The sequence below is a fragment of the Trichosporon asahii genome (assembly GCF_000293215.1).
Source record: "Trichosporon asahii var. asahii CBS 2479 unplaced genomic scaffold scaffold00071, whole genome shotgun sequence".
NCBI classification, from domain to species: Eukaryota; Fungi; Basidiomycota; class Tremellomycetes; order Trichosporonales; family Trichosporonaceae; genus Trichosporon; species Trichosporon asahii.
In genome coordinates, this window is record NW_014040854.1 from 328,606 (window position 1) to 344,107 (window position 15,502).

Sequence of the window (15,502 nt, forward strand, 5' to 3'; positions counted from 1 at the left end):
ACACCGTCATCGGAGGCGGCGGCACTGCCTCAGGGCCACTGACGCGCACACGGTCGGCGTTAAAGGAGAGGGTAGCGGCGGCGATGACGGCGAAGGGGTGAAGGTCACGAGAGGGAGTCGTGAGGGATCACAATGAGAACTGAAATGGCGGTGTGAGGAACTCTTGCCCTCTCCGGCTCTCACGCTGCGGTACATACCGTCGCAGACCGTCTAGGCAGAAGAGCGGAGGGGAGGAGTAGTGCGATCCGATCACGGATGATCGCCTCGTGATCGTGTGCCGGTGTCAGGCTGCCGCCGGCGTGACATGCCCTCGACATTGATCTACTCCGTCCGGTAACTGGGCAGGAGGATGCGCAGCACGCGGTGAGCACGGCATGTAAGCTGTGCTCCACCCTTGGTCACGAGGACGTCATGCCGTGTTCTGTGGACGGTGGCACACTGCCCCCCCCCCCCTCCCGGTGCCCCCTCACCCCATCCGCCGCTACATGGCACCCCTGCCAAGCCCCATGCGCCCCATGTTCAGACCTTGCATGCTATGCATAACTCATTTGACATCGTTACGAGCCAGCACCTGTATCAATTTGTCAAACGTTGGCTTAACGCTCTCTGACGTTTGCAACCATTGACCCACATGGATCCAGTGAGCGGGCACATGTCCATGCCCGCTGCTTTAGCGCCGTTAGCGCCTCGGCGCATGTCATCGTCGTCATGATCGGGTCGCTGTCTGCAGCTTCCGCTCGGCTTCTCTTGTGCTGTGGGGCACACACTCGACGAGTCTGCAAGTGTTTCGGGGTGACTACCCGACACCTGACACCTCCTCACATGAGCTCACACGAGCCCACATGCCGCAAGGCGTGTGAGGGAGGCGGTCAGTATTCTCCGAAACGTAGTCACTCCAGCTCCGCGCATGCGAGTTTCCGAACTTCCAAGACACACAGTCACATGAGCAATCGATTCCCGGGGATGGGTGAGCTCGATCAACACAGGTATACCCACCCCGTGATGGTATGGCGATTCTTCTAGCTTCCTGGCTTTCGAGACCACATGTGCAGTGGTTCAGTGGGTTTCGACATCGAGTCTGAACCCTCTCCCACTATCCAACATCGCCCGTGTGGAATCATTCCACTTCCAAAGTACGATATATGTACTTCTGGTATGGACTCACATTTACCTTAGTCTTACCCCAACTCCTCCAGCTAAATACTCACATGTACGCGGATCGAGAGCAAAGCGGAGCACTGGCAACGCAAGATTCTAAGGTATACATGTCCTGATACAATACAGCAAGATAAGATAAGACTCGATCCCAGCTTTAGCTAAGAGGTCTACTAAACCTCCCTCCCAATAGCGATCCTGAATCCCTCCATCACCACGTCCCGATCCGTCTCGCTATCCGCAAACATGAAGAATTCCTCCCCCTTTTCTCCCTTAATCTTCCACGCCCCCCTCACCTGGGATTCCTCATACACGTCGTGGTCGATCTCCGTCTTCCCTCCCAACGTCACCGTGTTGATGGGACTGTCGTCCCCCTCGCCCTTGAACAGGCGTAATTCTCGCGCGAGGAGGAGGAAGTACCGCCGCCGCCACGTGCCCACGCCTTGCACCGTTACCCAGCCGCGGAGCATGACGCCCCCCTCTGCGTGGCCGCGTACGAGCTGCCGGCGCACTTCGGCCTGCTGCTCGTCCCTCCTTGCTGCCTCCTGTGCTCTCCGGGCCGCTTTCTCAGCCTCTTGACGCTGGCGCTCGGCCTCTTGCCTCTGCTGCGCGGCGAGGCGCTCTGCCTCGCGTTTCTCCGCCGCGGCCTTTTTGGCGGCAGCGCGCTCGGCGCGTTCCGCCTCAAGTCGCGCCTCCTCGGTCGCTTCGGCCGCTTCCGCCTCGAGCCTCGCCTCGCGCTCGGATTCCGTCTCCTCGTCCAGCGGCTGCTCGTTCACGTCGAGCGGCTCGAGGCCGCGGGGCGAGGCGAGGAACGAGTTGTCCCTTGACATGCGGGAGGGCGGCTCGAACGAAGTCCGCGAGACGCGCGCACTCCGCTCAAAGCTCGTGCGCGACCCGTTCGAGCGCGTCGAGCGCATCGTGTCCCGGCTCAGGCGGGGTTCGAACGTCGATGCGCGGTAGAGGCTGCCGCGCTCGCGCTCGCTCAGCTGTCCGAACGAAGTACGTGCGCGCTCGCCGCGCTCGCGTTCGGGCGACTTGGCAGACCGCTCATACGACGAGCGCGGGGACACGACACTGCGCACATCCGGCTCGAGCGAGACCTTGCTCTCGCGCACGTCCGAGTGGGAGCGGACGGACTCGGAGGAGAAGACGGTCGCGATGCTGTCGCGCGTCTGCGAGCGGGGGACGTCGGGCGAGCGCGAGCGCGGGGGCGAGCCGCACGACGAGAGCGACTGCATGCTCTCCCGTGTGCCGAGGTCGCGCGAGCTGAGGCGCTGGTGCGGCTTGGGCCGCTCTGCGAGAGAACTGCGGGGCAGGATCGGGCGTCCGACGTCCGGCTCCGTGAAGCTGCGCGTGCGCTCGGAGGACTCGGAGATGCGGCCCGGGCTGAGCGCCTCGTCGTCGCTGAGTCCTGTCGAGGACGCGAGCGACTGCACGCGCGAGTCGTAGTGCTGTGTCGTAGGGCTGAGGGGGTTGCCGCCGCGGTTCTGGGCGCGCTCAGTCTCGAGACGGCGCCACCGCTCCTGCGCCTCCTCCTGCTCGGCCATGTTCTTCAGGCGGATGTTGGCGAGCGCGTCCTCAGCCGAAATGTTTGAGACAGTGCGGCCCTTCTTCGCTGGCGGGGTATAGCCGAGTCCGCCAGAGGGGGTGCGGTACGAGTTGGGCGGGAACTGCATACCGAGACCGAGGCCGTGCAGTGCCTCCTTCTCGTGCAGGTGCTTGAAGTCGTCCGAGCTAATGCCGCCGGGGCTCGTGCCCTTCATCGGCTGGTGACCGCCACTGTTCGAGCCGGCACGCAGGCGGAACGCGCGTCCGAGCGAGCCCTGTATGGACGAGCGGTTCGGGTTGGGCGAGTTGGAAAAGTTTGACACTGTCGGCGAGGGTGGCGAGGCGATCGGAGACGAGCCGGGGAGGAAGTCGGGGCGCTGCGCGCCGTGCTCTCCGTTCGACTTGGAGCGGAGTGCGAGGCGCAGCTTCTGCGAAAGGGATGAGTGGCGGTCAAGCGACGACGGCGGGCTCGTCGTGATCGTAGGCGACGTCATCTGCGGCGTCTCGGGGTATCGCTGCTCGCGCAGCAGGGCCGCCGAAGACTCGAGCGACGGGCTCGTACCGGCGGACAGCTGTCGCGGGGCGTTGACGAATTGCGGCGAGACAGCCGAAAAGTGCTCCGTGTTCATGGGCGGGCTGAGGGTTGCAGACTGTTGGATCTGAGGAGAGTCGTTCAGGTCGACGACGTCCGCGGCAGGGGGCGCCTTACGCTTGATGCCGTTCTCCTTCTTCTCAGACTTCTCGATCGGCGCGATCTTCGCGTCCTCCTCCTTTATCTTGTCCTCGTCCTTTGTCTTGTCCGTACCTTTTGTCCTGTCCTCAGCCTTGTCCTGAGATGTGGATGACGTTTCCCTGGACGACCCGCCCTTTTCCGTAGTTGTTCTTGATGGCGTGTCGGCAGTGATGATGACCATACCCTCGACGGGCCCAGTAATGTCGCGGGCAGACCGATAGTCGCCGTTGAGCATCACGGGCGAGGGCAGCGGGAGGGACGCCTGGGACGTGTGCGAGCTGCTGGGCGCGGACGTCTTGATCGGGGTCAGCCGTCCGTTGGACAGAGAGACGGAGCGGGCGGTCGAGTGCCGGGCGACGGCGGCGTTAACGACGGACGCCTGGGAATGCTCGAAGTCGTGCGAGCCCGCCGAGTCCTCCATGTACGGGCGGTGGTTGTGTCCAGAGTCGGATGAGATGCGGCGGGACATGCGGGCCGAGAACTGCGACAGGCGGTTCGACATGCGCTGCGACAGCCGGCTCGTGGTGCTGTCCCGGCTGCCGACGGGCATGTTCATGCGCGCCATGAAGTCGGAGCTCAGCGAGTGTCGCGGGCTAGCGGCGCTGACGGGGCTGATCGGGCTGCGGGGACTGATGGGCGTCGTGGGGCTGAGCAGGCCGGGACTGAGCGGACCCTTCGGAACGGCGGTCTTGTCAGACCCAGCCGCAGACTTTGGCGGGATGACGTTCAGCATCGTCGCAGTCAGTGGGAGAGGTGGAGGGACCTTCTTCGGTATGATGCGGGTCGGCGGCTCCTTTTTCTCAATAGGCATGAATGGCGATACGGCGGGAGGTCCAACCGGCGTAGTCGGCGTCGAGCGCTGCAGGCGCTCCAGGTCGGACGACACGCTCTCCTTCTTCAGAGCCTCGATGAGGGCCTGGTCTATCGGTGGCGCTGGCTTGCGATTGCCCGAAGGAGTCTTGCGGTGCCCGATGCTCCTGCCAGAATCTGGGGTCGCGACGCCGCTCGTGTCCGTCGATTGGGACTGGGACAATGACAACTGCCTGACCGCTGGGTGGCTCAGTGACTCCGGCAGTTCGGCCGGCTTGGCGCTGTCGTCCTTTGCATCTTCGTCGTTGGTCTGCCGCTTCTCCTCGGGCTTCGGTGTCGTCGACTCAGCGGACGGGACAGGTTCGGGGCTCGGCACGCGGCGGGAGCTAGTGACCATCGGAGGAGTGCTGGTGGTACTGTTGGACGCAGAACGCATTGGCCGGGAACCGAGCGGCCGCTTGCGCTCCGACGAGCCGGCGGCACTGGCAAGCGAGTTGATCGACGGCGTCCTCGATCGCCATCCAGCAGTGACGTTGGGGCGGTTGCGGCTGGCCGAGTCGAGCGAGTTAGATCGGCCGAGTGAGCTGCGGGTGCTCTCGACTGATGGCCGTCGGTTCGACTCGAGCGATGGTCGTTCTGTTGTCGACTCCAAGGTCGGCTGCTCGTTGGCCTGCGCGACAAAGGCAGAGTTCAGAGCGCGACGCGAGGATCGGCGGACGGGAACTTGGGCGAGCTGCGTCCTCTCGACGACTGGAGCGTTGTCCTGCGTGTGCGCAGCGAGGGCCTGCCTCGCTGCAAACGCAGCTCCGACGCCAGCCATGCCCGCGACCCCTCCGACACCGGTTCCTCCCGTAGCCTGGATATCCTTGGTCGGGTGTAACTCGGGTTCAGCCAGGAACTCGGCGCTCTCGTGGCTCGGCACTGGCGGTGGGGCCGGCATCGTAGGCGAGAATACCGAGACGGGTGACACTGCGGATCGCCCGCCCTGGCTCGAGCCTGCCGAGCTCATGGACGCGCTCCGGTGCAGTGTTCGCGGGACGTCGGGCATCGGAGGCGAAGTCGCCGTTGACGCCTGCTTCGGCGAGCTGCCGGGCTGAGGAGAGCTGTTGTTGGTTGCGTTCAGCCGGGAGAACGGGCTCTGCTTGGCGGTGCCGTTCAGCTTGCTGGGACCGTCAGAACCCAGCCGCGGTGAGCCGTTGACTCGGGCGGTGGAAGCCAGAGACGGAGGAATGCTGGTACGCGACGACGAGCGCGAAGGCAGCGCTCCGTCGGGCAGAACTTCGGCCGTCTGAGGGGTCAGTCGTCGAGGAGGCGGAGGAGGTTGCGGTCGCTGAACGTCCGCTGTGGGCAGTGGTCGAGCAGCCACCGGGGCCGGCTCGGCAGCTGTTTCAGGCAGCTTGGCAGGTGACGGCACATGTGGTGCGTCTGTCGCGTGTGGTTGCGGGGTGGGCGTTTTCTGCGACGTCCTCTCCTGGTCTGGCTCCTCGATCTCCGTCTGTGCTGGCGGTCGGTCCCGGGGCGCCACCAGGCCGAATGTCTCGCTGCCCGAAGCAGGAACCGTAGTCTCCTGCACAGGCAGGGACTCGTCCTTAGGCGGCTGCGGCGAAAGGGGCATCGACTTTGGTCGGTCCGGAATCGGTGACTCGTCAGGCGACAGCGGCCGTGACGGTGGTCGTGATAGCCGCCGCTCGCTCGACCAGTCGCGCTCCGGGTACGGCGAGTCGGCCAGAGACGAAGGTAGTGGCGAGTCGAACGTCGTGTCCGTCAGGGCAGAGGTCGTCACAGGCGTGACAGGCGCCCCGTCGCTGAGGTCCTTTGTTGACACAGACAGCAAAGGAGGAGGGGCTAAGGCGCTGCGACCGAGCCCTTCGCGCAGGAACGTCTCGTCAGACATCGAGTCGCGCTCATGCCGAGTCGCGGCCGCTGGCGGGGTCGCGGGGTTAACGACGGACGCAGCCGATGATGACTCGGCGAGAGACGTGCGGACCGCTGTTGGGATCTGCGGGAGTACCCCGCGGCTCTTCTCAGCGGGCGGCTCAGCGGTCGGCGCCTCTTGCGGTACTGGTGCCGGGACAACAGAGACAGCAGCGATTGGTGGCGTGGGAAGGGGGTTGGCGGCAGGAGCTGTAGCGGTGGGAGCTGGGGGTGCAGGCGTCGGGATCTCAGCGGGGGCAGGTGCTGGTGAAGGCTGGGGTGGTCGTTCTGATGGCGGAGAAGCGACCGGCACAGCGGGCTGAGGAGTCGACTGCTCCGATGGGGCAGGAGGCGCAGGCTTCGATGGCTTCCTCTTGATCGATCGTGCGCGAGCGGCCGACTTTGGGGGTGCTGGCGGGGGACCTGTTGGGGGAGCAGTTGGGGGAGGAGTCGCTGCTGGCGTCGGCTGCTGCGTGGGTTCGGGCGTGCGCTCCATCGGCTTCGGGGGCTGTTCGGGCTTGAGCTCTGCTGTCGGAGCACGAATGACGGTTTCCGATACGGGTGCGGCGGCAGGCACCGGGGTGGCTGCCTCGACCTTGTCTCCATTTGTGACTTCTGGGACCTCTAGCAATGCGGCCGTAGTGCTGCCCGGCGGCGAGGCGGTCGAGACGGTTGACGGGTCCAAGCCCAGCTGCTCCGCTATGAGCTCTTCTGTAAACTGGCCCGTCTTGTTGATCGTAGAGAGCGCGAGGTAGTCCTGGGAGAATGTCAGCGGCGTCCAGTGCAGGAGGACAGACGGCAGCGACTTACCGGGAAGAGCGCTGCAAAGGTTCGCGAGTGGACGATCGCCTTAGCGCGCTTGACGACACTGAGAGTAGTTAGCGACGGCAGCGATAACACCGGATGTTTGAATGCGCTGGGACGCTCTAAGTCTGCTCCGCCCGGACCAGCAGCTGGAGTTGCTTGACGACCGATCGGAATCGATCCGACAGCGTTCGCGCCGCGGGCGCTCAGATCTCATGGCCCATCGCGTCGAATTTGGAGAAGGGCGACGTCGCACTGCAGCTCGCGGGCGCGGCAGTTGATGTCCATTCCCATGCCGGAGGTAGCGTGCCGACAGTCCAGTGGGGCTGGTTCGAGGCGGAGCATCGTGCAGCTGCGATGGTTCCTGGGCAGCTCCAGCGGACCGATGGCTGAAAGGAGGAGGCCGAAAAAGTCGATGGTAGACTTACCTGACAGTATTGCCTAAGCGGAGGATGACGAGGCCCTTCCCCTGCACCGAGGCGTAGGCAAAGGTCGCGTCGGCCTTTGCGACGGCGTCCGAGTCGAGCAGTCTCCGCAGCGGCGGCAGCGCGGGGTCGGACCCCGCCTCGATCAGCACAATCTTGGGCGTTCCTGGCGCAGCGTAGCCGGCGACGAGCCTGGATGGAGTCAGTAAAGGGTCACTCCGAGTGTGTGCTCTTGGGTGCTCACCATGTCATTGGGTCGTCGTTGGCGTGGACAGCCTGGACTGCGGCGACGAGGACGGGGTCGGAAGTGTCTGCGGACATGGTGCAGCTGTGGATGCTGGTGGAGGCGGGGTCAGGCGAGGTGTCAGGCGGTGCGCCTGCGCCTCGTGGTGGGAGTGTCGGCGGTGATGATGTGGCCGGCGGGGGTGGTGATGGAGGTGGTAGTAGTGATGGAGTGCGATGGGATGGAGACAAAAGGTTGAAAGTTGGATGGAGGTGGTGGTGGAGATGGGGGTTTGTGGGTCCAGGTGGTGCAGGAAGGGGAGAGCCGGTTCAGGTCCAAGGTGTGTCGATGTGACCCTGAGGGTCTCTGGTCAGGATGCTTCGGCTGTGGACCCTGGGGCTTTCTGCGGTGGATAAACCTCTTGCGCGCAGCTTGTGATCCGATTAAGCTCGGTAGTGTTCTGCGGCTCTGGCTCTGGTGCGATGGCCCCGGATCCAAGATGCGATGGAGATGCTCGTTGATGGATGACTGAGTGGTTTGTGCTGGAGCAAGGACATGGCAAGGACATCAAGGGGCCGGGCGCGGGGCGTCGGCGCGTCGTGCGTGTGCGCTGATGCGTCTGTCTCGATGTCTCTGCCTTTGCCTTAGTAGCAACTTGTTTGGGTCTCGGGTGCTTGTGCGTCCAAGGAAGGGATGGTTCCTCAAAGTCTTGTGGTACGTGGTGGGGCACGAGCTTAAATCGAGCAAACGACGCACCAGCGAGCACTGGGCCAGCGTTTGCGAGCAGAACAACCTCCATGGCGTCAACCCACAGACCTCAACCAGCCAAAAGCCAGTTAAGCCAGGGTTCCCCGCTAGCGCACCGTGCGCAGAGACCCACCACCCCTTCATCGCTTCTGTCCGTTGTCATCACCTCTCAATTCTGCCGGCATCATGCTCGCGGATATCACTTGTCTCCGTGCCATCATCCCAGACTATCGCCAGAAGCCAGCTCCGATGCCATCTCGTACCCTCTCGTCATCCCCCAGCTCCAGATCCGATCCCCCCCTACTCATGCGACATACCTTCCTTCCCATCCTACCGTCATCCTTCGCACCCCCCGAACACCTCGCACTTGCCGAGAACAGCAAACCCGACGCAGTCATCTGCAATCTAAACCACTAACCCCCGAGCCCCGAGGTCTGACATTTGCATCCTTCAGGACGGATGTGATCGACTGCGTCTGTTCGCACCATCGCTCATGTTCGGGAAAATCGCCATGTCATATGTCCCCAAGAGCCTAACAAGCACGCTGCCGTGCAGGACATGTTTGTGCAATTCATTTATGCCGCACGCTCCCCCAGGTCTCTAACCTGTTAGCGTCGCAATGTTGCTACGGGCCTTGATGGGCTCAGCCGTAGCTTGACAAGGTTATAGTCAGCTCGCACGCTCATTGCGCAGCACCCAGTGGGGCTCTGAATATGAAGCAAAACCTGAAGTCAACGTCCCGGGACGGCGCCGTGGCGTCGACCCTTGGAGCCGGAGCCTAACAAGCACGCTGCCGTGCAGGACATGTTTGTGCAATTCATTTATGCCGCACGCTCCCCCAGGTCTCTAACCTGTTAGCGTCGCAATGTTGCTACGGGCCTTGATGGGCTCAGCCGTAGCTTGACAAGGTTATAGTCAGCTCGCACGCTCATTGCGCAGCACCCAGTGGGGCTCTGAATATGAAGCAAAACCTGAAGTCAACGTCCCGGGACGGCGCCGTGGCGTCGACCCTTGGAGCCGGGTACGGTGTGGCTTGGCCTGAGACTCGCGCTGCAGGCCTGTAGGCCGCCAGATCTGTATATCTGGATGCCCACGTCAACGCGATGAGACACCACTGGCATCTGGTGTCAGTTTGCAGGAATGCGACCAAGCGTACAAGCGCGCCGGAATCTTGCATTTGGGAAGCGAGACGCGACCCGACGCGTCTGGATTCATGAGTGATGTGCATGGCGGCCCGCGACGCGTCCGATCTGCAGTGAATGAGTCACACCGTCACTTTGGGAGTGCGACGGCCTTCGTGCAACTCTATCGATCCTGCGCGGTCCTACACCCTGCATTTCCTCTGTGTGTTCTGATCCAGCGAAAAGCCAATGTTGCGTCTGCATTGCTGCCAACTAGGGCAAAGGTGAAATCCAAAGTGGAGGCAAGGGCAGGGCCGACCCACCTGTGACATTGGGCCCTGAGCGCTGCTTTGGATGCTCGAAACGATGGATGGCATGAGGGGGCTGCCTGGATGTCCCATGTTCGCGGGGGGGATGCGTACGCCTCCAAAGTGCCGGGTTAAACTTCAAGAATGCCGTTCCTCTCGTTCCTGCGTTCCTCATCGTGCCTGCACCTCCACCCGCCAGGCAGTCACTCAAGTGCATGTCCACTGGAAACGAGCAAACTTTGTGTCCATCAGAGTTCAACTTTACATGAGATTCTGGCCGCTCTTTGCCGCCTGGATCATCGGCGTGACCACTCTCCTGCACAGGCGTGCCACCTCATAGCAAGGTGTGCTCGAGCTACCACTGGCTCAGTGGATCAGTGGGCGGAAGAGACAGGTACAAAGTTGGGTCTAGAAAAACTCTCTTTGGTATTTTGCTGCGCTTGCTCAGCGTTCGGACGCTGGCCCGCTGGCCCGTCTAGACTATAGACTCCAGATCAACTGCGTCGAGGAAAAGCTCGTCCATGCGAAGGGTGCTGCAACACGTGATACACATCCGACATTGTGGCAGCCGTGGGAGACGTTGAAACTAGCGAAGCCGTTCTCTAAACTCGGTCGCCTTTTACCTCAAGCTGGCCACGCTGGCGCCCGTGGGAGATCCAAGATCTCGTGAAGGCACTTATGTACTTACGCCGAGGAACTATCGTGGGAGAGCATGAATCTAGCAAAGGCGTCCTCCAGAGCTTGGTCCTTGGGTCCATGTCTGGTGTGTCAACAGAACAGCTGGCAGTCGTGGGAGAGCTCGAACTGGCCGAGGCGTCCTCCGACCCCTCCTGTCTGTTCATTTCTGATGAGTGGGATCGCTCGCTGGGGTGAGGGGCTGTCGTGGGAGACTTGCGATCTGGCGACGGCGTCCTCCGCCCTGTTATACCATCGATAGGAAGGTTAGCCGGTGAGGAACATGCCGGGAAGAACACATGGATAGTGGAGACTCTCTCCGACCCGACAACAGCGAAAGACGTCCTGAAGCCTGCTCGAGGCAGGGAGGTTTCATAGGTACGAACTGGGAGGCCAGCTTTGCCCTGAGCGCGTCTGCCACAGAGTGGACTGAACTTCCGTCGGACACTAGTGGCCAGAGAAGGCCGGGGGACGGGCTTTGATATGTTCACGAAGTTGCATACAGGCTACTGACTGCTGACTACAGACTATCGTTCGTTCGGCTACTTTGAGTTAATATCGATCTCAAGACTTGAATTTCGATTCTCTTGTCGTTCGATTGCTTGTCGGATTCACAGCCTACTCGGAAGGCTTGGCGTCGTTGAGGCATTGGTTGCGGTCGGTGTAAGTCACACAACCCGGGTCCTCGATAACGAGACCATGTTCGTCCTGGATCGTAAATATCGCCTCTCCGTCGACCCAGTCTTCGCACGATTCGTTGATGCAGCTGCTCCTGCAGAGCCTGCTTCGAGTTTTGGCCTTACCCTGCAGGTAGCGCACGGTCGAGGTTCCTCCCTCGCCTGCATGGGCCTTGCAGTGCGATGTCGTGCTGCCCGACCAGCCTTTGGTCCAGAAATAGCCGAAGTTGAAGCCGGCGTTACCCGTAATATCGTTTGCGAAGTCGCCAGCGAGGGAGGCGTCCATGCCATAAGAGATGGTTTCAGAGACGGACCACGACAGTTCGTGGTCCATGCTGCATTCCTCGTCGCTGTCAAAGCATTCGAGGCAGGAACCGGGGATAGTCACCTTATCCGACCAGTCGGGCGGGTCCGTGTGGGTAATTTCCCTTTGCTGATACTGGGCGTTGGGACACGACCCCGTGCCCTGTCGTTTGGCGAGATGCGCATCGTGTGGCTGTACGATTTGGTATACAGTGTTGCTGGAGCGCAACGTGTCACCTGTCTTGGCAGAGAGCAGCCACGAGTTCAAGGTGCGGCGTTCCACCATGGGGTAGTCACGTTCAATTGCCACACCGAGGGATACAGGAAGGAGCAAGGAAAGGAGGAGTGGGAGGTACATGTTTGATTAGAGGAAGTTATGGCAGAGAGTGTCGTGCTTAAGAGTGGTGGGATGAGGGAGTGCTTCGAAAGACCAGCTAGGTGCCATCACCCCTCCTTTTATACCTTGATCACCGACTGTTCTGCTTGCATCATTGCAATGCACCAACCCCCGGACTACTGACAGGCCCAAAGATATCAACCAGCCGACTGCTCTGATCTCTGATGTCATGCAGGCGTCAGCCGGGCGCGATCATTCGGAGCTCTATCCCGCTGGCTGTGGCACAAGCTGCGAAGTTCGCAAGCTCTACTTCGCAACACATCTGCGGGCCAAACGGGCTGAAGCACCCCGTCATTCCAGGTGCCACAGCACCGCCCTTCTCAGAAACTCCACCTGTTGTCTGCATGGGCTCCAATGACTAGATTGCCTCCATCGCTCGAGCCCGAGCAGACCGTACATATCAGCGCATCGTTGCTGGGACGGGCTCACCCGGGATATCCCCGCTGCTCTTGGCTGATGTCACTTCCGAGATAGCCGGCCTTATCAGCCCGCGATGCGACGCTATGCGCCTCTACCGTGCGCAGCATGTGGTGCCCACGGGGGTCAGTCCCCGAATCCAATTGCTCACGAGACCAGCACATGCCTCGCTTTACGAGAGAAGCAGAGTTGAGTTACGGGATTGATGCACTCTCCTCTTGAACGAGTAGACGACTCGGCAACCCCGGCGAAGCGTCCGGGCACCTGGCTGTCTCATTCAGCTCCAAACGTTCGCTTCAAGCTCAGACAAGCCCTTCGACAACCGATCAGAGCTCTGTTTTTCCATCAGACGGTCAGCTGCTCAGAGGAAGGCTTCTCTCTCGTGCCATGAAACTGTGAAATGTCGGGGCGGGCTCACTCGCTTTGCCCGGTTTCGGTGGTCTGCCCGAGAAACGGCGATCGCAACCTGGCCGCGTTGGAGTTCTGATTGCCATTGCTCCACCTCGTCCAGCACTTCATGATCACCTTGGTTCTCCGCTCTGCGAACCTGGTGCCTACATTCGCTTTCGACGTGCAGGGCGCTGTCATATGCTTGCGACGCCGTCTGTCACCTGCTCCAACCCTCGGCCAATGCGGCCGCATTCCGGAGCGAGGGTATTCTTTGCCCTCCCCGCTAATGACCACAACGCACCTTGACGCAGTGACGTTGTGTCGCTATCTCATGACCATATCATTCCGTTATATTGGACATGTTCACGCTGGGGGCCGAACCCGAAGGCGGCCTTGGGGCACTTTACCGAAAGCTTCTGTCCGAGACCCGGGGAGATGCCCCCTTCCGCCACAACGCCCTAACACTAAACACCTCCAGACGAGCCTTGATCCTACTCCCTCACGATCTTAGCACTCTTCGCCGCCGCCGCACACCCATAAGTCGGTCGCGAGAAGCTCTGACGTAAGCCCGCATAGCACAGTGGCAGTGCGTTCCTCTCGTAGTGACAGCTCTTTGGTCTTCCTCAGTCAACAGTCTCGAGCTCGTAAGGAAAGGTCAGTGGTTCAATCCCGCTTGGGGGCAATGCATGGGCGCTTCGGCGCGCAGCGAGCGTCTGTGACAGCAGTTCGTTGGCTTTTTGGAAGTTTTCTGGGGTGTTGGACGAGTAGGAGAAGGGACGAGATAACTTTGTCAGGGTTGCCGCCGACGCCACAGCTTGCTTGACAAGTCATGTTGTGACATCCCTCGATGTCAGGACTGCACTACATGCGGACCGTGCAGTGTCAGGGCAAGCTGTTTCTGGGAGAGACCGTCTGCCGCCTATGGCGGGCATTCCGTTGAACCCGCAGGTTCTAACTACTTATAAACGGGTCTAATGAACAAGACTGGGGGCTAAGTCGGACGTCAGCCTCGAATAGCTCAGTCTAACGAGGCTAAGACTGCACGTTTCGTTATAGCGATCATGTGGGCCCGCATAGCTGATAGAGCGGCTATGTTGACTGTCTTGAAAGGTTTGCTTCTTGACTGGTAGCGGCTTGCCGACGCTCAGTGGGTTAAGGCAGCTCTTTGTGGACGAGATGACGCAGCCCATGGTGGTCAAGTCGACAATGCAGGTTTAGCGACCTAGTCATGTCTTGAGCTCTTGGACAGTCCTCCAGATCACCTGGCCATGTGAACATCACATGCTGCGCACGGAGCTTCGATAGTGCCAACAAAGGGCTCTAGTTTCGGGCATCTAAGCCCCGTGGGCGTTCATTCATGTGCCAATGGTCCACCGTGAGACCGGGCGTGTCCTCAGTGCGTGTCTCGTGATCAGCGCTCGGCGTCCGGTACGGAGGCAACGGTGCAGTGGCTCAGTAGCCGCCGGCACTAAAAGACATGGATTCGGACAGGCGATCCGATGCGGTCTGTGGCACTTCACCGTTCTGATTCCCCACGAGAATCGTAGTCAGTTCGTTAGCGGTATGAATGGGCTTTGCGCAAGCCATGGGGAACACGGGTGCTAGCCCATGCCCGTCGCCTCGGCTTGTCATGTGCTGTGCATGCGAAGAAGCAAGCGCTTACTTGCTCATTAGGCCGCAGGTGGCCATCCAACGGTGGGCTAACGATGTAGGCATATAAACGAGGGCTAGAACATCGTGCCAACCTACAGAGCCTTGTTGCTTTCCAACTCTTTGCGACTTCCCTGCTTCCTCTCTCTGAGATCTACCTCGCCTCCTACATCTAGTTATCATGCTCGTACGAACTGGGAGGCCAGCTTTGCCCTGAGCGCGTCTGCCACAGAGTGGACTGAACTTCCGTCGGACACTAGTGGCCAGAGAAGGCCGGGGGACGGGCTTTGATATGTTCACGAAGTTGCATACAGGCTACTGACTGCTGACTACAGACTATCGTTCGTTCGGCTACTTTGAGTTAATATCGATCTCAAGACTTGAATTTCGATTCTCTTGTCGTTCGATTGCTTGTCGGATTCACAGCCTACTCGGAAGGCTTGGCGTCGTTGAGGCATTGGTTGCGGTCGGTGTAAGTCACACAACCCGGGTCCTCGATAACGAGACCATGTTCGTCCTGGATCGTAAATATCGCCTCTCCGTCGACCCAGTCTTCGCACGATTCGTTGATGCAGCTGCTCCTGCAGAGCCTGCTTCGAGTTTTGGCCTTACCCTGCAGGTAGCGCACGGTCGAGGTTCCTCCCTCGCCTGCATGGGCCTTGCAGTGCGATGTCGTGCTGCCCGACCAGCCTTTGGTCCAGAAATAGCCGAAGTTGAAGCCGGCGTTACCCGTAATATCGTTTGCGAAGTCGCCAGCGAGGGAGGCGTCCATGCCATGCCTCGACCTTGTCTCCATTTGTGACTTCTGGGACCTCTAGCAATGCGGCCGTAGTGCTGCCCGGCGGCGAGGCGGTCGAGACGGTTGACGGGTCCAAGCCCAGCTGCTCCGCTATGAGCTCTTCTGTAAACTGGCCCGTCTTGTTGATCGTAGAGAGCGCGAGGTAGTCCTGGGAGAATGTCAGCGGCGTCCAGTGCAGGAGGACAGACGGCAGCGACTTACCGGGAAGAGCGCTGCAAAGGTTCGCGAGTGGACGATCGCCTTAGCGCGCTTGACGACACTGAGAGTAGTTAGCGACGGCAGCGATAACACCGGATGTTTGAATGCGCTGGGACGCTCTAAGTCTGCTCCGCCCGGACCAGCAGCTGGAGTTGCTTGACGACCGATCGGAATCGATCCGACAGCGTTCGCAAGGGATGAGTGGCGG

At 60.8% G+C, this 15,502-nt stretch overlaps 2 protein-coding genes and 1 non-coding gene across 3 annotated transcripts; 1 reads left to right on the forward strand and 2 right to left on the reverse strand.

Annotated features, from left to right (window-relative positions):
- Positions 1-1,328: 1,328 nt before the first annotated feature.
- Positions 1,329-7,710, reverse strand: A1Q1_04983 (uncharacterized protein; the record flags this gene model as incomplete). The annotated part of the gene is made up of 4 exons (XM_014321790.1): positions 1,329-6,917; positions 6,971-7,028; positions 7,393-7,581; positions 7,634-7,710. 4 exons carry the CDS (start codon positions 7,708-7,710, stop codon positions 1,329-1,331), a joined length of 5,913 nt encoding a protein of 1,970 aa, XP_014177265.1.
- Positions 7,711-11,081: 3,371 nt separating this feature from the next.
- Positions 11,082-11,801, reverse strand: A1Q1_04984 (uncharacterized protein; the record flags this gene model as incomplete). The annotated part of the gene is made up of 1 exon (XM_014321791.1): positions 11,082-11,801. The coding sequence occupies one exon, from the start codon at positions 11,799-11,801 to the stop codon at positions 11,082-11,084; it is 720 nt and encodes a 239-aa protein (XP_014177266.1).
- A 1,412-nt stretch (positions 11,802-13,213) lies between these two features.
- On the forward strand, positions 13,214-13,329 carry A1Q1_t378. Its single transcript has one exon. It is a non-coding gene; the product is annotated as a tRNA-Thr (tRNA).
- The last annotated feature ends 2,173 nt before the right edge of the window (positions 13,330-15,502 follow it).